Source organism: Diadema antillarum, unplaced genomic scaffold, assembly GCF_040938485.1.
Source record: "Diadema antillarum isolate AM-2024a unplaced genomic scaffold, OU_Dant_1.0 seq00001189_RagTag, whole genome shotgun sequence".
Taxonomy (NCBI): Eukaryota; Metazoa; Echinodermata; class Echinoidea; order Diadematoida; family Diadematidae; genus Diadema; species Diadema antillarum.
The window spans coordinates 875,034-898,525 of record NW_027271987.1 but is presented as its reverse complement, the minus strand read 5'-3'; the positions used below and the strand labels follow the sequence as shown (position 1 = coordinate 898,525).

General features: G+C 38.2%; 1 protein-coding gene across 2 annotated transcripts in view; it reads left to right on the top strand.

The window, feature by feature from the left end:
- LOC139744568 (uncharacterized) overlaps positions 1-23,492 on the top strand; it is a 28,370-nt gene that overhangs the window by 2,266 nt on the left and 2,612 nt on the right. The window contains exons 1-2 of one of the 2 annotated variants that reach the window (XM_071655000.1): positions 2,057-2,249; positions 18,741-18,830. In XM_071655000.1, the coding sequence (XP_071511101.1) occupies positions 2,225-2,249; positions 18,741-18,830 (115 nt within the window). In that variant the 5' untranslated portion in view covers positions 2,057-2,224. Of the gene's footprint in view, positions 1-2,056; positions 2,250-18,740; positions 18,831-23,492 lie in introns of those variants that run through there. The other variant, XM_071655001.1, reaches the window with a different exon arrangement.

Sequence of the window (23,492 nt, the reverse complement as noted above, 5' to 3'; positions counted from 1 at the left end):
TGAAATTAATCATACGCATACAGAAAAAAAAACATTGTGTTAAAGCTGACTAAATAGCATGCATGAAGAATCAGTTTAGTTGCTGAAAGGAGAAAGTGCAGTGGGTCGTGGATGAGAGGACCGATGTCACTTCAATGATAAAAGCCACCAGCACATTGCTATATGACTGATTTAGGTTTAAGAATATATCACACGTATGCCTATAATACTACATAATACATTAACAACCTCTGCCCAACTTCCTCATTCAATTGTCTATTTCGTAACACATTTGAAGATAATGATGTAGTGTATAGATAGACGCATGTATACAATGTCGTGATACATATTTTGAATCACGCACACATTCAGAAAAGTCTGAATACACCCCTGGCGTCTTTGTATTGTGGTAGACACACACATGACATACTGGGCTTTCAACATGAGTGTTCATTCATTGCAGATCAGCTCCGCAGATCCCCCTTCGTGAAATAATTATGAGAGGTAGCCATAATAAAGATGATGAACAACTGGTCCTCGAGGAAGCAGAAAAAAACTGGCCATACACTCGGTTTGGCTGGTATACCAGAAATCCCCAACATGCAGCTGTTATACAAAGACCGTATCGAGCTATCATATTCATACGCGTCTTCGATCATCGAGAGATATCCGATCCGCGCCAAGCACCGGAGGGATTTACCTCTATTCTATTATGTGTCGACCTTACCTTGACGTTCATAGAGACCGTCATTCTTATTCAAACCCACTGTTCTGCAGAGGAGTGAATGACTCACTGACTAAACGAATCATCTGGTTGGCCTTGGATTCCCTGTACTCGTACCATTAATAACCTGGTTTGAACTTCGCTGTATGTAGTATATGATTGTCATTACATTGAACAATGACTATAGCGGAAGGAGAGAATATACCACTTTTAGTACAGAAACCACTAATGTTCACTCTCCGTATTACACCGTGAAATATGAACAATGAACGTTTGCAGTTTTGAGTCGCGGTTCATATGACAATCTCAACTCGAGTGTTACTGCTCAGTTAAAATTATTGGCCACTCATCCCAGCCGAGTTTAGATTTGCAACAGACGGAAATATTAAACATATCAAGGTGAACACGTATAGTTGTCCTGAATGCCGACTAATAATAGCCCTTTTCCGTTCTTTCAATTTCGAGGTAAAAAAAAACACACAACACGAACAACGCTCAACTGTAGAACATATAAATTCTACAATGACATATGCCAAAAAGACGAAAGTAAAAATGTGTGTCCCATAATACTATAAATACGTGATTGGATGTTTACTCACGTAAAACTCGCTGAACACGTTTTATAGAGAACTGTTAGATTTCCTGTAGCGATTGCCATGACAGATACAACAACACCCCCCCCCCCCCAATCTTATTTAGTACTGGCCGTTATTGTCTTTGTAACGTTTAACCAAGGAGGCATCACACCTCCTTGATAGTTTAACTATGGACTTAGGTCCATGGTTTAACCAACCACTGATCAGCCAGGGAAAATGGGAAAAAATTTCGCACCTCCCTTGTTCAGGTGTGGACTGTCCCTTCCCTTTCTTCGCCGCACCCTATTTTCAAGACCCCCCCCCCCCATACACACACATAGTGTACAACATTCTCCCTCTCCCCATTCATTTGTGTTCCTTCCTTCCTTCCCAATCATTCCCTCCTTCCATTTCTCCCCCCCCCATAGCTCTCGATCGCTCTCCCCCTCTTATCCACCACCACGGGCCCCTCCCCCTCATGGTGACCCCCCCCCCCTATCCACAAGGCTCTCCCCGCCCTCTCTCCCCCTCTATACCCACACCGCTCTCCCCCTCCCCCTTCCCTCATTCTCCCCTATTTAAAGACCCCTCCCCTTCTCCCATTTCCCCATATCCCCTCTCCCCTCCTTTTTCCCTCCCCCTTCCTGGCGGCGCGGGGACACAATAGTCATGCGCAGAGTACTTTGAGTATACGAAGGATAATGTTACGTTCACATCGTACATACCGGCGTTGCGGTCACCAGGGTTGAGTCATATCCCGACACCAGACGACTTCAAAGATAGGAAAAGACCGTGCGCTTGTACTGCTGCCACAGAGCCAGACAGAACCACACACAATGACTTCTGCTCGGGACTCGAGACAGACGCATCGCTGAACTTGAAACACGCGTCTTTGGATTTATAAATCTGAGAGAATTTCGGTCAGAGCTATCACAATACGCTCACAATGGAGTCGAATTCAGCAGAAAAAGGTAGGAGTTTCACATCAACCGATTTTTCGCGCACCGGCCGGTCCTCTATCCTCCATACGTGCTGTTTCAGGTTTTGTAGAACGAAGATAATCTGTTGTTGTTTTCAGAGTGCATGACCCTATCTTATACTATTGTGTAAATTTAGTGTGTAATATTCAGTTAAGGGAATGGACATACAATCTATGAAATACTATGCTTTGCATTTTCTCCGAAGGTATATTGGAGTGCTGCATGAATCATATATGCCATTATGCAAAAGCCAAATGGCTCAAAAGTTTTTCATCATGGTATGCCGGGCCTATGCAGGGATGTTTTAGCATTTGCTATTCAGCATAATATACTGTATTTATTGCTGAGATTCGTGGAAGAACTGTGTATCAAAGTGAAATGATACATTTGAGTCATCTTGAAATGACGAATATTCTTATATGCTGCACCTGTATCACCAGCGCTTATTGTGAACTAACATAATTTTACTTTAGTCAAACAAAAAAGTCAAAGTCAAATTCTATGGTGCGACGACAAAACATGAAGGTAAACATAATGGCTATTACAGCAGTTGTACGATGACTTTATTATGTTTGTGTCTTTGCCTATTTCGTTTTTATTGATTCGGGGGGGGGGGGGGGTGGGGGGTAAGAACAAGGGAGAATGCGTCATTGGTCGATAAAGTCAAGCTTTATTTTATCACCACTGATCACTATAGGTATTATGGAGTACATGCAAACGTCGCTTCTGTTATTTCACGGATCTCATTTGCTTTGATATGAATGCTTGCGTTTTCACTCAAGAAGTCTATGAGTGAGACCAAAGCAAGAAGGCCTACATGAGCTGAACGTATAATTCTTTTCACCGAATGCCCCTAGCGATTGTTTATACTTCCTATACGTTGTTATTAGTGCTCCCATACCTCACTTCCGCCGACTTACAACTATATACTACACATCGTATTTATACCCCTTTGCTATCATACCCACCCCCTTAGTGAGTAGATCGGTGTCACTTCTTATTTTCCTGGACATAAGCTTCAGTTGTCTAATGATCGGACATCCTGGCATCTTATCCTGTTATGATGGATTCCTGACCGGAACTTCACACAAAACAGAATACTCAGTACCCTGGTCATGCTGGTTATAATCTCTGAATCATGTGATCACTCGGTACATGCCGCCTTTGAGTCAAAAAGCGATGGTGTCTTAATGCAATTAACACTTTCGGGACCAGCGCTAAACACGCCATTGCAATCTTATGTGGCGCACATTGCCAATGGTTATGGACGAGTTAAAATCCATGGGTACATATTAGGTCGAGACCTATTGCAGGCCTTCTGTTTACTGAACTCACACCGATGCTGTAACCACAGTGATTAAATTATTGAGCTCATTTCGACTCTGCACACCACGCCTATAGATACAGAGACAATAATGAGAATATGAAATGAATTCATGCCATATTTGGCTCTTCACTGATGGGAATACCGTTCGCTATACATCGCCGTCACGAAATACCACCTATAGTGGCATTTGTTTTTACTTCGGTGCTCCGATGCTCCTTGTCGCATGCTCCACGCGCCCAGCCGAGTTTTCCCCCATCAATATTCAGACGAGACTTCGCTAAAATGTTTACCCTGGTGCAAGATTGCCGCGCCCTGAGGAATGAAGCTCTTTAAATGTCACGTTCTACATGCATTGAAATATTACTCCTCACACAAACATCTGCCAGGGAGCTCCATTTCGATTTCTAGGACATCTCATTTTGATTGCAAATTGATCGTGACCCATTCGCCACCACAGTGTGACAGTTTTCGATCATGAATTGATAATAGCAAAATAGCCCTGCAAATCTGCAATCGTCTACTGCGATGCCGTAGACAAACCTAAAGAATCTTGTGCGTTCGATTTCAAAACAGCATTCGGTTTAGATGATTCTAATGAGTATATAGTTAGATTGGACCCAAATCAACCGTGCCAAACTATGTACAGAGATATTCAAACTGAATCAAGTGATATTATGTCAAATTCTTCTGGAGTAGAGGGATTTCCAATTTCACCATTGAACAAGTCTTGAGAAAATAAAAGGACAAATTCACCTTATTGTATAACACGCATGTGGATTGAGTGAATGAAGCAATATTAGAAAAACACACCAGTGAAAGTTTGAGGAAAATCAGACAGTCCGTGTAAATGTTGTGAATCTTTAAAGTTTCTGCGAGGTCACTGCTGGATGAGAAGACTACTACTCAGCATAGTGTGGACCGATATAAGGCAAATGTTCAGTGAATTTCATAAAATTTCGTGTGTTTTTTTTTTCAAAAGAAGTACACTTTCCCTCGACTTGTTACCAACGTATGTTAAGGGTAATATGATTCCCCCTTCCTTTGTAAAGATGCAAGTTCTCTTTTATTATGCGAGAAAGTGAAAACACGTTGAATGTTCTTTATATTGTCCTTATATCGTTCTACACAATAATGTGACATCACAAGCTTTAGTAGTCTTCTCATCCAGCGATGGCGGCACTGAAAAAATGAACAGATTGTCTGAGTTTCCTCAAACTTTCACTGATGTGATAGATCTGCTAATATTGCTGCATTCTCTCAATTCGGAAGGTGAACTTGTCCTTTAAAGGACTGTCAAAATTTTGATCATTAATCCTATAATCCTGCTGCAGAATTATCATCTTGCCTTCACTTCATTGGCTCCTCTCAATTTCACTGTATAATCTTCTATTGGAGAAAGATGAGATAAAACTGGTCAAAGTCACCGGATCTGAAAAAAAAAAAACTTCGGAAAGAAACATGCTCTAAAAATCGCCAATTTGAGATAGAAGCATGAATTTTGATCAAATAAAATGTGTTGCCAATAAGATAATCAATTATGAATACAGCAATCAAGCGGCCTTCGGATATTCTGCAACCAAACCAAATACAAAATTAATGATGTGAACAACAAAGGGCTCTAATTCTCGAAACACTGACGATGTAGAGTATAAATCTATAATGATAAAAGGAACGGCAACGCAAAACAATAACAACAACAAAACAACACCACAAAAGATGGTTTTTGGCACTTGATGTATTAATGCTTGAATGGGGGTGGTGAGGGAGTTCAATGTTTTGTAGAGTTAGAAGGGGGATGGGTACTGGAAGGGAAAAGAATGTGAGTACAACTGTATTGCTGAAACTTAATCAGCTAAGGAATAAAACAGGGGAAACCCTGATTCATATCAGTTTCTGCAGTGCTACATTATACAGAGTCAGAATATAGGCGGAGCTATGTTAGATACGATATTTCACTTGGGATCTTTTGTATGATGGTATCATATCTCTACTAATTCATATTGTATATGTAACGGATCACCATGTCTATACCGTCACGATTGTTGTAAAAAATTGATAGACCAAGCCTATTAGCATTAAAGGCTGTCCCTATATTTCTGAACATGACCGTGGAACGTAAACATGAGTTGACTTTTAACTGATCGAAAACTGGGGCCAAGAGTTCATAATATTATCTCTTGTTATTATATGCAGTATACTCGTTATTATAACCGATTTTCTTTTTTAAGCTACAATTTTGAGTAGCATAATCTAGATGGGAAAATTCAGGGACGATGAAATACTGCTTTTTCATCCACGTTAGAAAAACAGAGTACAACTATGTATACAGTGTACGTTGATGGAAACAGGCCTGTGAAAGACATTGGCATTTATTGCCTTCTGTGAATGCCATAATCATGGGGGAAAGTCATCGCAAACCCTGCAGATAGTGTATGCGACGTAGGGTTATAATAAAGAGACTAGGTGTCACCCACAAAGGTGATGGCAAAATGTGTTTCTGTGGCTGGCTGGTATCTCATGAATATTCCCATACAGAGAGATAGGTGAATACAACGCTGTACATCCATATATCCGACACAAGAGCGCGCGTAAAATCGGTCATACATACGATACGACCTCTTCTGCCGAATCCTGAGGTCGATACCACTTAAAGCCATTAACAGCATGTTGTCATTTTCACAGTCGATAACATATAATAAGTGTATTATGTTTGACCAATATGGTGTGTGAGTGCATACACAGATCGAATCCTTTCAAAATGAACACTAATTAAAACAGAGGTCTAGATTAAATCGCACATAACCTGTGTTGAGATCCTATACAGTCATACTAAAAAAATAGACGACTGCCATATGAAGTGGTTTGATTCAACCAAGAAAATATAAAGAGAATTCCACAAAAATTAATTTTTCATTAAAATTACACATTCCATCAGTTTAATACTGATATATGTTAAGGGTAGTAATTATTCCCCTTGCTTTCCAAAAACCTCCTTGATTCAACCATGAACCTACTACACAGGACGTTCATCGCTCGTTAATTAATTCATGCACCTGTTTCCGTCAAAGGCGTTACAATTACATTTTACACGAGCTTTCCTGCTTTGATCTCAGTATTTCCGCCGACAGCCAACCTGGATAAAAACAGTTAACAGAAATCTAAAAACTACATGCGCAGAAGATCAAATCAAGAGAAATGCATGAACAGTTAAATGTAATTTACATTGCGAAATTTCAATTTCAATTTCAATTTCAATTTATTTTCATATTTCTCGATGAAAAATTACATCAAATATAACAAAATTAAATGAAATACATGACATACATAGAATATTGCAAATATGTAAAACATAATAGTGGTCGATCTGTTCAGTTTGGAATCTGTGAATGAATGCTAAAGAAATATGAAGGGACCTACTTAAAAAGCGAGCTTGTTGAGCGTAGGTCCCGGTTAAAAACGAGTTTAAGATTGAGAAGGGGAGCACGGGTACAACAATGACCGGAACATAAGAGAAAAACAAAAAAAAAATAAAAAAGTACAAATATACAGTTATATAGCAAATTCTTCTCTAGTGCAGGTTAGGGATCGGAAAAGCCACATGCTGTATATAGGCGGATGAACCATTGTCGTTCTGGCAATACAATATGACTTAATATAGTTATAATAACAATGATACCGTTCAGACAGTATTAGAAATGTGTACATTGCGTGTATTAAGAAGGGAACACATGCACCTGCAAATCCATTAAAAAAGACATCGAACAACCAGTTGCAGTGCAGTGAGAATGTGAAATACCAGCTGTTTCCTCGTCCCAGCTATCTTTAAAGAAGGAAAAATATACATAAACACAGTGATAGAATTTAAGGGCGCAAACAGCTGGGCTCTTAAAGTCTGGTTTTACATGACAACAACCCTGGAGTACAGTATAACGGGATAGTCCTGGACAGCACAAAACAGAATTTCAATGAGCTGATGTAGCGTAATTATTTCAGGGACCTTTCCAGTCGACAAAAAAAAAAAATCATCGCTCAAACAATTTCATTTGCGAAATACACGTACTTTCCAAGAGAAAGCAAATATTTTGGCAGGTCGATTGCGCTTTGTTACTCTAAAGAAAAAAATCGAGTGAAAATATTCACTCTCGAAGGAGTGAATAAAAAAAAGAGTGAATTTAGAGTGAAATTGGAGTGAATTTTGAGTGAAAATGTTCATTTTCACTCATTTTGGAGTGTATCACTCGAAGATTTTGGAGTGATCCCTGAGGTCACTCCAAAACGGTTCATTTTCACTCAAAATTCACTCCAAGTTCACACTAAAATCACTCTTTTTTGTGTTCACTCCTTCAAGAGTGAATGTTTTCACTTGATTTTTTCCCCATTTTTTCATTTTTTTTTCCATTTTGCGCACATTGTTTCAGGGAAAACACGGACAGTAATTGTGGATGATATAGTTTATGTATGTCTCACCATCAAAGGGGAAATCCAGTCCAAATATCCAATCCAGTCCAAAGTTAGTCTGATAAGAAAGAGTAAAATATTTCGAGTTCAACGGTAAAACTTCGATCAAAATAGGGTGAAAAATAAGGAAGTTATTACATTCTGAAGTTTCGCATTTTTTTTTTCTCAGGAAACAGTTCTTGAACGGTCAATATGAATATGCAAATGACAAAGTGAGCATGTCATACCCTCACAACTTGCCAGATAGTTTGTACATAAAATTTTGGAATTTCCAGTTTTTCATTCAAACGCATTTATGCCCGAGGCTCAAATCCTGATATATCTAACTGATCACTATTCTGAAGTTATTCAACCATTCAGGAATAACGTCATGTTTTAGACTTCAAGGTGTTCAATGACAGAAATATTGAATTTTCGTAATTTTTTTGTACACTGTCAATGGAAAATTGCGAGGTTATGACATGGTCAGCTCACTCATTTGCATATTCATATCCACTGTACAAGAACTGTTTTGCAAAAATAAGCAAAACTTCAAACTTCATAACTTCCTTATTTTTCACCCGATTTAAGTCATATTTTTACAATTGAATTTGTAACATTTTACTCTCTTTTATCAGACTAACCTATTCTGGGACTGGATTTCCACGTTAGATGCGTGTCCACAAGCTTAGTGTCCACTTCAGTACAGTAATTATCAATTTTGTGACATAAAAATTGCCATGCTTTGAGGTTTGCTGCCCCCCCCCCCCCCCCCGTCATTGGCGTTTATTCAACGGTAGTTATATAGTTGAGTCTGGAAAGGCAATGAGGGAAACGGTTCTTCTGTCAGTCACAATGCACGAATACACAATCGCCATTGTCCAAACATCTGAGGACCGTTTCATGAAACTTTTTGTCGGTGATTTGCACTGACAACTGTTAAAAGCTACTGAAATCCTTGCGTCTGATTGGCTGATAGCAAATTTGTCGGTGAAAACCTCCGACGAACTCGTTGATGAAACACCCCCCAGAATGTGCTCATTAAGATGCACATAATCAGGTGGCGGCGGTGATAATGGTGATGATTCATAGTGCATGTTATGTGTAGTAGGTCCATGATTCAACTTATAAAGCTCGTGATTCTTATCCAAATAAGACTGATAATGTGACGTATGTTTCAAAATATAATGATGTGACATATTTTGCAAAATATTCGTGATTCTTAGGTTTAATGTGATTAATTTTGATTATTATTATCTCCTTTGACGCTACATTCAACATCGACACACTGATTCTCTTTCCAGCCGAATATGAAATGATGAAGCGTATACTGGTATTCGTGTGACATTTTACGTATTACAGGAATAATGAGAAATCACTCGTCTTATGTACGGGAATGGCGACAGCAGCACATTTTCTGGATCTGTGTCCGTGTAGTCGGGGAAAATAAATCCACCAGGAAAGAACAGCTGGGATTCTACATGATGCGAGCTTTAACGCAATATCAGTCGTGTTCATCACACCTTAATTCCATTAATGGTATCCTGAGTATACTCAAATCAAATCACCGGCCTGTCAGACAGGAAAAGGAAAGAAAAAATATCTGTAGGTCTATATATAAATACTATACATTATTATTAAGATCTGAAATGATATCAACTCAATTTACCATCCATGCACACGGCATTTAGGGACTGTGTTCTCTCTCATGTATTACGGAATATTGTTAACGTGAAAGTTTGCCATTAATGTTGGCTGTATATAGGATGGAGAGGGAAAAAAATAAGCTCAGGCGGAATTCGAGAGTACAGGGAAACATCTGTTTAAATGAGTCATTAACAGGAAGTGAGGCAGAAGCAAAGGTATTAATTACATAATTATAAACCAGAAGAGTGTTCGTAAAAACAGAATTTGGCACAACATCCAATATCGCTATTTTACACTGTTATAGACCGTGAGAACAAAACAACAACTTCCAATTAACGTAGTTGACATCGCATGTTCTTTATCAATATTGCGCAGTGGCGTGTTATGGAAACATGAAAGAGCTCTTTACTCTCATTGTGTTTCACTGCATGTGCCAATGCTTATAGTGACTGATCAATTTTGCTGATGATTAATTAGAATGTCGTATAACTTTCATTATGTTGATGACTGTGCAAGTGATAATTCTCCCATTGAACAAAAGCACCAATGATAAAATATCACATGATGATATTAGGTGATTTTATTGATTTATATAGGCCTATCATTTATCATGTGCATGCAGTACAATTGGAAATTGGGAGGTTATTGTTAGAGTGCAATTAGGATCTACGGTATCATCACTTCTTGTTCATGAATTATAATCTTAATTGTGACCGATGGTGCTTATTGCGATCGCATGAACAAATCAACAATTTCTGTAATTTCCTTGTTTTTCCGAGATTTTCATGAAAATATCAAATTGTTTCTTGGTGTGATTTTTTTGCCTCAATCCCCGTCGAGTCATGCAAGGATAGGAGTGGAGTTTGTCATAATTGAGAAAGGAGTGTGCGTTCAGACCGACACACATCATGACCATATGACATGTGAGAACGCACACGAACAATCACAATGAGATCGTGTATATTCACGTGAATTATGATTGCACTCACACCACCCTTCACTTTAAAGGAAACCGAAACCCGAAGAGCAATGTGGATTGAGTGAAAGCAGCAACATTAGTGGAACACATTAGTAAAAGTTTGAGGAAAATCGGATAATCGATGCAAGGGTTATTAATCTTTAAAGTTTTGGTGCTGTAACGACTGGATAAGGAGACTACGAGAGTTCATGACGTCATATGTGGACAACAATATAAAGAAAATATAAAGAGAATTCCACAAAAATTGATTTTTCATTAAAATTACACATTCCATCAGCTTGATACTGATATATGTTAAGGGTAGTAATTATTATTCCCCTTGCTTTCTAAAAGCGGTTATAGCCAAGTGCTATTTCGTTAGTACGCTAGAAAAGTGAAAGCATGTTGAATTTTCTTTATATTTTCTTTGTGTTGTTGTCCACTTACGATGCCATAAACTCAAGTAGTCTCTCCTTATCCAGTGGTTCCCACACCAAAACTTTCAAAATCCATAACTTTTGCATCGAATGTCCGATTTTCCTCAAACTTTCACAGATGTGTTCAACTCATGTTGCTGCTTTCACTCAATCCACACTTCTCTTGGGTTTTTGGTTTCCTTTAATATCCAGATCTGTGTGAAAGCTTCAACGCAATCATTTCAACAGCGGAAAGTGCACTTTCGCTGCCCTCAGTGTTTTGTCACCCAAAGAAACCTCACGTCTCGATTACTTCGCTTGGTAAAGAAAATGTCCGCTCCGACAGAATGACAAACGCTTGCATGTAACTTAATGTCGAGATGTAGAAGATCAATGATGTGGGTGATCTTGTTTGATTTTTTAGAGGCCCTTCATGCGTGGGTTTACGGGTCCATCTCTGCCATTAAGTGCAGGCTTTGTGACTGGATTCCGTGTGCTGTCTTGTCTTAACTGTGGTATAATTAAGAAAATAAAAGTTTTTGGGCCACTTGCGTAAGTCGTTCTCCACGGTATATAGGCCTAAACAAGCAATGCTTTTTATTGGAACCCTCATTTTCTGTTGTTAGAATATACATAATGTATCAAGTTTGGTTTGAATCTATGTATATATGCCTCATATGGGGCTAATTTTTATCTGACAGTCAACCAATGTGTATATTCAAGATCCTTTCTACTCTTCTTATGTTGTATATGAAAAAAGAAATAGGGTGAACTAAATTAAATTGAATGGCTTGGTAGGACCATAGGCGTGAAAAACTTTCACTTCTAAGATGAGAAGAGCAGGACTGTCACTTGGTTCCATAGCACGAAAAGAGCAGTATATAATGCTATGGATAACGAAGTGAAAAGCATCTTAACATACAATCCAGATAATTTGTCAAAGTATGAACTTGTACACGTGATTATATGACCTCGTATGAAATTATGAAGTAGATCCTAATCAAGATTGGTAGCTAGCGTAAACGTGACCAGGCATTTATTTTGTCTATCGCGTATAATTTCGCCCCTTTGACCGGTCATTAGCACTTTCGCGTCGCCATGGTGACGGGGCGAGATTTTGTCGTCTTATTTACTCGCGAAAATGGCTGCCGCGGAATTTAAAACGCCAACATTTGGCATTCTTTCGACGACAAGGATTTTCTTCATCATTTTATAAAACAAATAATACACATTTTGTTCGGGCATAAGGACAATCACCCACACTCGGTATCTTCGAAACAGTCCAAACGCCTTCGGCTTCATCACATTGGGCGTGTTATATACAGACCGTTCCAAAGGTAACTTGTGTGGGTTATTCTTACTAATACCCTCTCTGATGTGTATTATTTGTATAGGGCTACTACTGAACTAAATGCGTGGACATAATGAAAAACGACCACTGTAATTTAAGTCGAGGAAAGAATCGAGGAGCAGAAACCGTGGACGTCTAGTAGAGATTGACATTGAATTCCTGGCTGTGGTAGGTTATAGGTTATAAGTTTATTGCACTACTTGTATTTGTACTTCTATACTTCCTGCATAAGGCTCTACACAATTATAAGAGAGGCTATACGATTACAAAACTTACTGTCACTAACTGCAGGCCTACTTCGTGTTGTATCGATGTAACCCTAGACATTCACTGTCTGTGACTCTGCGTGGCCATGTGCTGTTCATATTAAAGGGATTAAAGGGATACATTCACTCTTTTTCTCAAATGTGCTCTCATAATTGCTGCGCTGATTTTCCTTGCGAGATGATTCATGGAAGAGAGACGCAAATGCCTCTGCAGCGGCATAGATGGATAGCGATAAAAAGGCTAATACCTTTGTCGATGAATGTAATAAATTTCCGTAGTTAAAACTTATTAGAGTACCATCAGATATGTATTTATTCTGCCACCTCATTATAGCCTGCACTGCGAGGCAACCGTCCTTTTTGGGCACGCAGGGACAAAATTATACTAATTGAATGAGATCCCGATATCAGCGTGTAATATAAGTGTAATCGAACCTTGATTTAACATTTAGCGATCAAATCATTTGCTGCAAACGCATTTTAGATTTGCATAGAATGATTATGTTTATCTGAATGTGGCAACAATAGCTTAACGGAGTCAGGACTCGAGATTCAAATTCTGGATGGGAAGCACTCGCTATGTTTACTCAGACGCCATTTTGTCCGAGTGTTGTCAGTGGTATAAAGCCAGTTGGCCATCTTGCAGTTTGTCACTTTACATAGCTCATATCTAGTATCAGGCCCTACCACGATTATCATTATAGACCCATTAGGACTACTTCAAGTTGTTTTATTTAATCTTCAACAAATTGAGGATACAATAAAATGTTTGGGTATAGCCTACAAATAATGACATGAAATCAGTACAACAATGCAAAAAACACAGGGAATTGTTAACAGAGATACAAATAAATGCTATATCTTCATGGTAACTGCTGAAACAAAGTTGTTATGGAAATGGAGGGGACTGCTAAAAAGCAGCGCCTGTAGTATACGGTCCTCTCTTAAAAAAAAGGAAACCAAATTGTTGATATACTGTTTGTAATTGTTAATACTTATGTTCTTTATAGCTTCCTCTATGTTTTAATGATTAGTTGGTCCTCTGTATAAATGGCTACAAATTACCATTTTTTTTATAGGCCGATTCATGTAGTCCATTGTTAGGTTGCCCACTTCCTATGTATATGGCAGTACCAAAGTTGTTTATACCCAGCATGTTCACTTCTCATTTCGCGTACAAATCAGTTCGTCTGTGTATCAATCGTTCTCATATCAGGTTGGTCTCTTACAACAAACCTGTCTACATCTGATTCGTCTAGATATATCACCCCTCGGGTCTTCGTTGTGTATGTCGTCTATAATATTCATCCAATCTATATAATGTCCATGTCCTCTACGCATCATTTCGCCAACTATGTACAAGAAAACAAAAACAAAACAAACCCTCCTATAACAAAGTTTATATTCTTCAAAAATCTTTTCGCAGGCACGCGTAACAATACCAGATTTACGAATTGAATATTCGAACAGTAAATTCCCTTGATTTAATGTTGTTTAAAAAAATACTATGTAATACACTGTTTGGCCAAAATCCTTGATTATATACGCTTACTATACAGCCCATACTTTGGGCATGGACAAATCTGTCACAATGCGTATCTAATGACCAAATTGACATTAAACTAATCAAACCAATTAAAACTATAGACCTTGTAATCACTTGGCAATATTGAAAGGGGCCGGTGTGGCCGGGTATTATACCAACTGATATTTCAAGAAGAGGTGATAGACGAGATGACGATAGACTACAGTGGTTGCAACCCGAATGGATATCAAACACATTGTTGTTATATACGAAAATGGATGTCAAACACATTGAGTTAGACGAACCGTATAGACCATTAATGAACATTTGGCAAAAATAGCGATTGCACACCATGAACCACATGTCAAATATACGCATAGAATTTCACATACACACCAATGGACAGGTGATCAATGTGCTGGCACACTGAGGGTTGAAATAAATTGGTTTAGATTATTTGATTAGTAGACCAAATAGTTATGAGATGAAGTGGGAATGTGGTAAATGTTGCGTGCGTGCAGTGTTAGTGTGTGAGTGTAACTGGTTGTGTTTGAATTTTTTCTTTCTTTCTGGGGACCTATATACTCCCACAAGCATCTGCTCCTATTTAGGTTCACACCGTGCAGCTGTATACATAATCTTAATCATTCATTACGAATGTAACGTATACTCTAGACTGATTTAAGTTCATTTTGTGTCATGTGATATCATTATAGTCTTTATATACTGAATTTCCAAATTATGCGTTACTTTTCATTGTCATGGATGTATGTTACAAATACAACACTGTATAATTTGTCTGGAAACATAAGAAATGAAATGAAATGAAATGAAATGAAATTTTAGACCTTAAATAGATGAATATAGGAAGAAATGGGCTTAGACAGTATGGTACGAGACTATCTGGATCATGACGGGGTGGCTGTAGATCAATTGGCCGAGTCCTCCCGAGTGGAGTGTCAGCGAGATGTGATCGAGTTTCACGAATCGATCTGTGACGCGCAGCCAAATAGCTCCATGTTATAGTATTATGTATGGCTGTGGCGCTGTTAGCACTGCGTGCATTACAATGACAGATCGAAACACAAACAGCGAATGGGTATACGAGCATAATATCGTGGATGTTACAGTTGCCTGTTGGTTGGTATTTTAAATGTTAATCAGATAGCAAATGTGAATCAAAAGTGAAATATGTTATGAAAGCGAAAAAAAAAGAAAGAAGAAAGTGACAATCGCCGGCCTTATGCCAAAAGGGCCTTAACACCATAGACTTCGTACACTATTAGTGCCCTTTTGGCATGAGGCCGACGAATGTTGAAATATCGGTGTAGGTATAGTAATCGAAAACCTCATCAGTAGTTATCTCTTCTAACAAGACATTTTATATCATTGACGTTCAAATTACACTCTTGGTTTCAATATCACGTACAACTCCTATCTCTATTCAGAACACAAATAAGTAAGTATAGTGACTTAAAAGGCAGTATCGTCTTCATTTATTGTACTATGTTAGAGCATAGTCAAACATTAAATAAGTAGGTCTAAGTATACTTTGCAAGTGGCATTCAAGTCACATGACCAACTGCTTGATGTAGGTGACCATGGAACGCCAAGTTGGTGAATTATTCGTTCCCTGGATTTAAGGGTCGTTAAGTTGACGACGCATGCATTCGATTTCTATGCAGTTTCAACTGATCTGTTTCATTTACAATACGGCTTTCATTCCAAGCGGCCTTCTCGTGAGGAAAAAATCCATGAATACATTAACTATATATGTGGAGTAAGGAATTCATATGATTGCCATTATTATTCCCAACCAAGGAATGGATAGACTAGGCATCTAATTTATAACATTATACGTTGAGCACAGGGAAGCTTTGATTGAAGTGAGCCTATATTTCACTCCACAAAGAATATATCTATATATAAATTCATGAATTTGAAGAATATATCTATCTGTGTATCTAATCATGACCTTTTTTATCTCTGATTATATATATATATATATGTCCATCTATCTTGTCTGTGATCTATCTGTTTTTATATCTATCTGATTTAAGAAAACGTACGCAGATATACATCAGAGACACAAATATATAGACATTCACACAAATATAATTTATACCTGTGTAAAAGTCTGAAACATTAATAGGTGCTTGGTTGAGAAAATTGAAACTCAAACACGTCTTTCCAATGCATTTATTTCCTTTTGTATGATTACATTTATGTGGCATCTTTGAAATGATTTATTGCAAACACACCTCACACATGCACACACACCCGCACATTCTCTCATCAATGCAATGATGAACCGATTCTTCCAAATGTGAGATCACCGTACTACATTATATATATATATATATACATATATATATAATTATATTATATATATATATATATATAGTTACATATTATATATATGTATATATATATATATATATATATATATATGTATATATATAATTATATATTAAACGACATTTATTCAAATTCCACATTGTGGACATTGTAAACATAGAACATATCGTGACATTTCTGCATATGATTACAAATGTGGAGGGGACCACTAAGAAGCAGTGCTTGTAATATAGACCCCCTATCTCAAGTATACACGGGACATATAGACAAATATAGTTTAACAGTTTCAAAAGGGAAAGCAAAGTGCTAACGAAAACACTACGTACAAGTGCTTGATTATGAGCCCTGTGTATAATGTTACATAGTATAGGATTATGTATACATGGTGTTTACATGTATACTGTTAAAATTATGAATTAAAGAAGAGAATATAATCCGAGTATACATTTTTGAAATTACTATACCAGAACACATTTAACTACCATGAAACACATTACCAATACCTTTCAAGAAGCATAAGCTTCGTGCTTGTTTTAATGAACGATCAAAAGAATTCTATTCTTAGGAAGATGAAAATCATTTTCTTTTGGAATATTTCCATATACATGTAGACACATATGGATATAGTCCTTTCTTACTGAGAATTGCACTGTTGTTTGTAAAATCAACTAGAACAAAGAGAGGGTATCTATTTGATGTGCATGTTTAATTTCATAATGAAAGATGAAAGATTGGCAAAACTGCGATGGCCTTGTAAACCTGGATAGGAAATGAGCACTTTTTCCCCGCAGATGGTTAAAGACTTTAGCGCAAACTTGGCTTCCAGACGTGTACTGAAATGTCAAAGGCTAGGCGAGGCTATGATTAAGAAAAAGGGTCGTGTTCTATCGCAAAATTCTTGCCATGTTTTCCAAAATTTTCAGTCATTATTAAGTCATCAACAAAAGGAATGTCTTGTCTGTGAACATACAATTATTGATATTCTATATGCTGATATTCTGTGTGCAACTGGTACTATAGAATAGTCTTTTAAACATGATGGGATGAAGCTACAGTGATACCTGTATGGCAGCTCCAATTCGCGAGATCTATTTATAGTTGAGCTTCAACACTTTCAACAGAAGAGCATGCGTCAGAAAGATGCAAATGAACATCTGTTTTTCCTTTGTAGCTCAGCAATATTATGGACGCTGAAATGCAGTGTAAGATTAACAAGACACAATGCTATTTTTGCCCATCTTTAATGTATTCATCATTGGCGAATTGAAAAAGAAAATAACTTCACAGTTTGGGATCAACGTACATACATAAACATTATGTTCTTTACCAATAGAAGTTATGTTTAACTTATTATCAGGTCCGAGGAAAATAATGTGTCGTGAATGTGTGATCTAAATACCCTCTTAGGGGATAGACTGATGATTGTGCCTCTGCTAGTCTTTGCCGTCTCTGAAACACTAGGGCTAATGTGCTTTATATATTTTCTAGCAGATTTAGAAATGCTTCTTCTAGTTTGTCCATTGTCCAATTAAAGTTCGCGTAACTCAACAAATAAAGACATGCCATGAGAAAGATTAAATAGTTTTTGTATTTACCCGATGATTACATCTGTTTGTCACTTTTCGTTAAACTTCATGATTACTACCACTACTCTGTATAAGAAAGCATGATTATGTAACTTGTATTATGACAAATTAATGAAACTCTTGCATCGAGTTGTTGATGTTTTTTTAATTGCAACAACTGATTGGAAATTAAATTGTCCTACATAGACGTAAATAAGCATCGAATTAATTGCATTATTACGCGATATGATATGTTCATTTGCTTTTGTTGCTGCGGGGACTAAGTGTCAGTGTCTGATCTACCCGTGAAAAAAAAGTTCTAACCATGACAGGTTGTTTCATGAGTCAATCAAGGTTTTCGTGTTTATTTTCGTTTTACCAGTGCCAGTGAGGTTATCTAAATATTTGGATCACTGGATGAATCAATTAGCAGAAATGTGGCATACGGGACAGAATTGCTTTTGAAATGAATAAACGATTAAGCATAATAAGTGAAAGAAAACAAAATAGTTGGGACAATGATTGATGAATACAGAGACATGAGAATTACCACCAGTTATTTACCGCTGTCATATTGCCATTCTATGTCTGTCATATCGTGTTTTTTTACTTTTGTTTTTCTCTGACTGCAGGCTGCAAGGCGTGCGGTGGTCTGCACTGTGGACCCGGGCTTATCATCGGCATCCTTGCTTGTGTCTACTTTATCATTATCCTTCCATCGGGTGAGTTGGCATGAAAGGCCAAAGGGGCCGGGACCCGAAATCATGAACGAGATCAGTTTATATCCATGCAGGTTTCACTGTCAAAATGTAAATCTATGCTGAAGAATTGATTTAAAAAACATAGGAAATAGAATATAGAACACTTGCAATTTCATGTATTCCCTCCGTAGTGATACAGTAATCAACCGATTTCACTTTAATCATTATTTTTTTGGTTTTATTACTATTTTTGTTGAACCTTTCTATAACAAATTCTTATACTTTAGACGGGATTGATTGTGAACATGATATTTGTCTCAGCATGCCATGTGGTGCCTCTCAGTGGCCTTCTGATGACGTAATTTCTGATCTGCATGCTGCATCGTAACCATGACTGGACTGTTGATCACTGAAATGAGTCACACTCTCTGTAGCTGTGGTGCGCCTAATTTCGATTAGTTCTCTCATTAATTTTGGCTCAGCATGGGAGGTGTTATTTCTACCGCGCCAAGAGTTTCAGAGTATTCAACAGGTGCTCTCGAACACAATCCTGACCATTCCCCCCCCCCATTCCTCTTTGCCACAGTTACGTGAAATAATGCCAGACAAAATACGAGAAGCTGAGAGTCAAGAGTGAGAAAAGATGATGGCTTCACGTGTTTTCACGATACAGTGATAATGGTATCAATCTGATACCTCATTAATCTACACACATGTCTTCATTGAGTTTGTATCTTTTTGACAGTCAATATAAAAAAAAGAAATATCGTTTCCATCAGTTTTTGTTGTTTTGTAATGGTAAGAAATTATATGGGAAAGGCTCTTATTCAAGAAAAAGTGGAAGGCAAAAGGCGGCGGGGGAGACCAATAACTCTTGGAATGAAACGATTAAAGGACTTGGTTGCTCGGCTGCGTCCCATCGGGCATCAGACGGGGAAGGTTGGCGTGACGTCACCCATGTCACAGCAGCACTTTGTGCCAAGTATTTGAAACTGATGATGATGTAACAAACTATTGATGACAACTGTTATTGGGAAAAGGCTGCAGTCACTATTATAATCATTGACCAAAAACGAATTTGTTTGTTTCTTTTTTATGACATCATCACCTTTCACACCGATTTTCATGAAAGTTATACAGTTCTATTTGTTTATTTTTCCTCTATTTCATCATAGTAAATTTTAAGATTATATACTTGAATGAGTGACCGACTGAATATAGTTGTAACAGTTTGAATACAAGGGGAAGAGTTCGAAATAGATAAAGAAATTTAAGTAGTTAGGCTCGACAGTAGAAGTTGATGGGGTGCATGGTAGTAAACAGGTTAGTATGACAACACAAGGTATCAGACAAATGAAATGGGCAGGCCTACTATTTACGGTGATGCCAGCAATACTATATTTGGAAGCAGTATAGCAATGATGGAGGTAGCTAGAATGACAATGCTATATACGATATTCATCGGAGACATCCCAAGACGTAGACACCCACGAGTCATACGGCCCACGAGCTGGACATTGAAAAAAGGTCCATAAGTTATATATATCCACAGGTCATACAGCTCGCGAGTCATATAGCCCACGAGCTAGACAACAGGTAAAACAAGCCCACGAGTTAGACACCAAGTAAATAAGGCCCACAAGCTCGACACTCACTACGTGAGTTAAGCCCACGATGTAATGTCGAGTTCGTGGACCTTATATGCTTAGTGTTGGCTCTCTTTGCCCAATGACAAGTTGGTAGACCGTATATAGCTCGTGGGCCTATATTTTACTTGATGTTGAGCTCTTGGGCCTCGTTTACTTAGTGTGAAGCTCATCGGCTGCATGACTCACGAGCTGTATGGCTCGTGGACTGTACGTGTGACTCGTTGATGTCGAGCTCTTGACGTTTACCCTGTATTTGAAACAAGAATGAGGGTGAGACAACTGAACTGCGCAAAAGCTGAGGGAAGCGAGGATGGGGGTCAAATGTGCATGTGACTGGGGCATAAGAAGATGGCTGTATGCTGCATGGAAGGAAGAGACTGGCTATGGGAAAGAGGGAGAGGGGAAGACTGCATCAGCAAGAACATGAAAGCAGTTGGGTGGAGACAGGAGAAAACTCTTACATAAAATCATGGAGGGAGTGCAGCTCAGAGGATGTACACTGTATGCATGCCTTCTGGTAATCCCATCACCTAGGAGGAATACAGCCATCAGGGAGGAACAACCGAAGAGGATTAAGACGAAAGAGAAGAAATTGGAGAAGAAGAAGAAGAAGAAAAAGAAGGAGAAGAAGAAGAAGAAGAAGAAAGAGGAAGAAGAAGAAAAAAGAGGAAGAAGAAGAAGAGGAGGAGGAGGAGGAAGAAGAAGAAGGAGGGGAGAAGACGAAGGAGCAGAAGCAGAAGAAGAAAATGAAGAATGATTAGTACGAATTTTGAAAAGAAACAAGTGATAATGCGCTTGCTTCTTCTGTACCCTATAAGGTTGGAAAGACACTGTCTTGAAACCAGAACTTGGGAAGGACTGAGAGGTGTATACTGTATGAATATCTTTCCTCTCTCGATTCGCGCCAAGCAGTGCGGAAAAAATGTTGCAATTTCGAAACTGTGTGCGTGACAAATACCGTGTGATTAGAAATTGCAAATGAACAATTGTCGATAGGGTATTTGGGCGAGCATAACAAATTGAGATTCGCAACATTTGCCGGCAAGCTCTTTCTTATCCAAAGGTGCTGCTCGTACTCCAATCGACATCGGATTACAGCAGCACTCTAATGCAGGGGAAATTACCCGCGATGCACACTATATGGATTCCTGTAATGTTTCCCATCGGCAGTAGTTTGGTGAGAACCTTTTTGTCGTGATTTACGGAGATTTAGCAAAAAGCACGAGCGGACTGCCGTCTTTCTGTATAACATGTTTTTTAAATTGCCCCGAGCAACGGATGCCTCAACCGACAAAACTTGAGTCGTCTTTTAGTACGACACCTTTTACTACAAAATATAACAAGGGGCGAGTGTCTAAAAGGTGGCGGTGATCGGTGGTATCAGAGAAACTAATGAATTGAGAAGGATTCAATAAATGAGGTGTAGAGATCTTATTTCTAGCAAATTTATAAAGGGCCTGCACAAAAAAAAAAAGACAAGAACACAAACACAACAGCATTGTAACCTGAAGGTCTGTCAGATGCAACTTGTATACACACAGAGCTTTTGACTTTCCAATCAAGGATCATGTTTACTCTGTTCGAAGAGAATTTGCAACTGTTCTGTTATGTAGAGCTTGATATCAGCTACATATCAATTAAATTGGGATTCTTAACGATCAGATGGGTATTTTTGCCTGGTTATACAAGTTGCTGAAGATTCTAGTAGTTTACAAGTTACAAAGTAAAAATCTCGAAAGATTAAAAATCTTTGGAACAAAATTATTAGGTATCACGCGATCAACTTGATACGTAATTTACTCTCTTCACATAAAATTATATCAGAAGTGGATGCAGGTTCACTGACCGTATTTGTCCGAATTTAGAGTGTCGTAGGGAACTCCATCTGTAGAAACGTAAACACATTAATTCAATAATATTTCTGTGCGTAATGCTTTAGAGGGATAGAAATCTTTTATAGCTCTGCTTGGTGGCTCTCCAATTATGGAGCTGATTCGCTGTCATTAGCATGATTATGGAACTGCGCGCTCGATGTATACATTTTTTTCTCTCTCTTTCGGTATTATAGTCCTCCGCCTGATACCGGAGAGGAAGAATAAAGTACGGTGTGAATAGGACGAGAGAGAAGAGCTCATCTAGTAATCCGTTTCAATTCACCTGATTTCATATTGTCCCGTTTAAATCAACATCAAGACGGGAATATTGCTTTTCTCTTTTTCATGTGTGTTTGCAACGGTCGGCATCTATAGTCTATAAACAGGTAAAGCCGAAACTTGCAAATGTAATGTTTATAGATTAGGGCCTATATATCCTAAAACAGTGATAAGAAGAGAAGAGAAGAGAAGAGAAGAAAGAGAGAGAGAGAGGGGGGGGGGAGAGACAGGCAAACAGAGTGACAAACGAGAAGACGGTGCACAAACAAATTAGATGTTGATAAAGTTATCATGTTTGAGTTATTGAATCGAAATTGATCAAAAACATTATCTGTAAAATGATTTATTCCTTGGTGAACAGTGGTATATGTCATGGTTGATGACCTCAACCCTTCTCCCTATAGCGAGGGTCACTCTCTTCATCAACCTTTTCTAGGTTGCCTACCAAGTTTGCCCATACAGTGCTCCAGCACTGACTACATCTGATGGCAACTTCCACCGCCAACGAATTATAACTCTATCTCCTCTAATTAGTAACTCTTGGGCCGTATATGGGGTCACGATAAGTACTAAATTTGACCGAAATTTTTTTCAGATTGTTGCCTTCCACATTTGAAGATTTTATTCCAACTTCGTTCCCCTCCCATTTTTTTTTCCATAGTATTCCTGAAAGCTCATGCTGACCTATTTGAAGGTTTGCCAAATTCAACCACAAGTGTCACGTACACGAGATCATATTTCTTAAATGGATAACCCCGTAACCCCGTCTTATTCGCCCCCACAGGAGAGTTCGTAACACTTTTCACCAGATGTGTGCATGTGTGAGTGTGTGTTTATCAATTAAACAAATGAGATACTGGGTGTTTTATTGTGACCTTTTC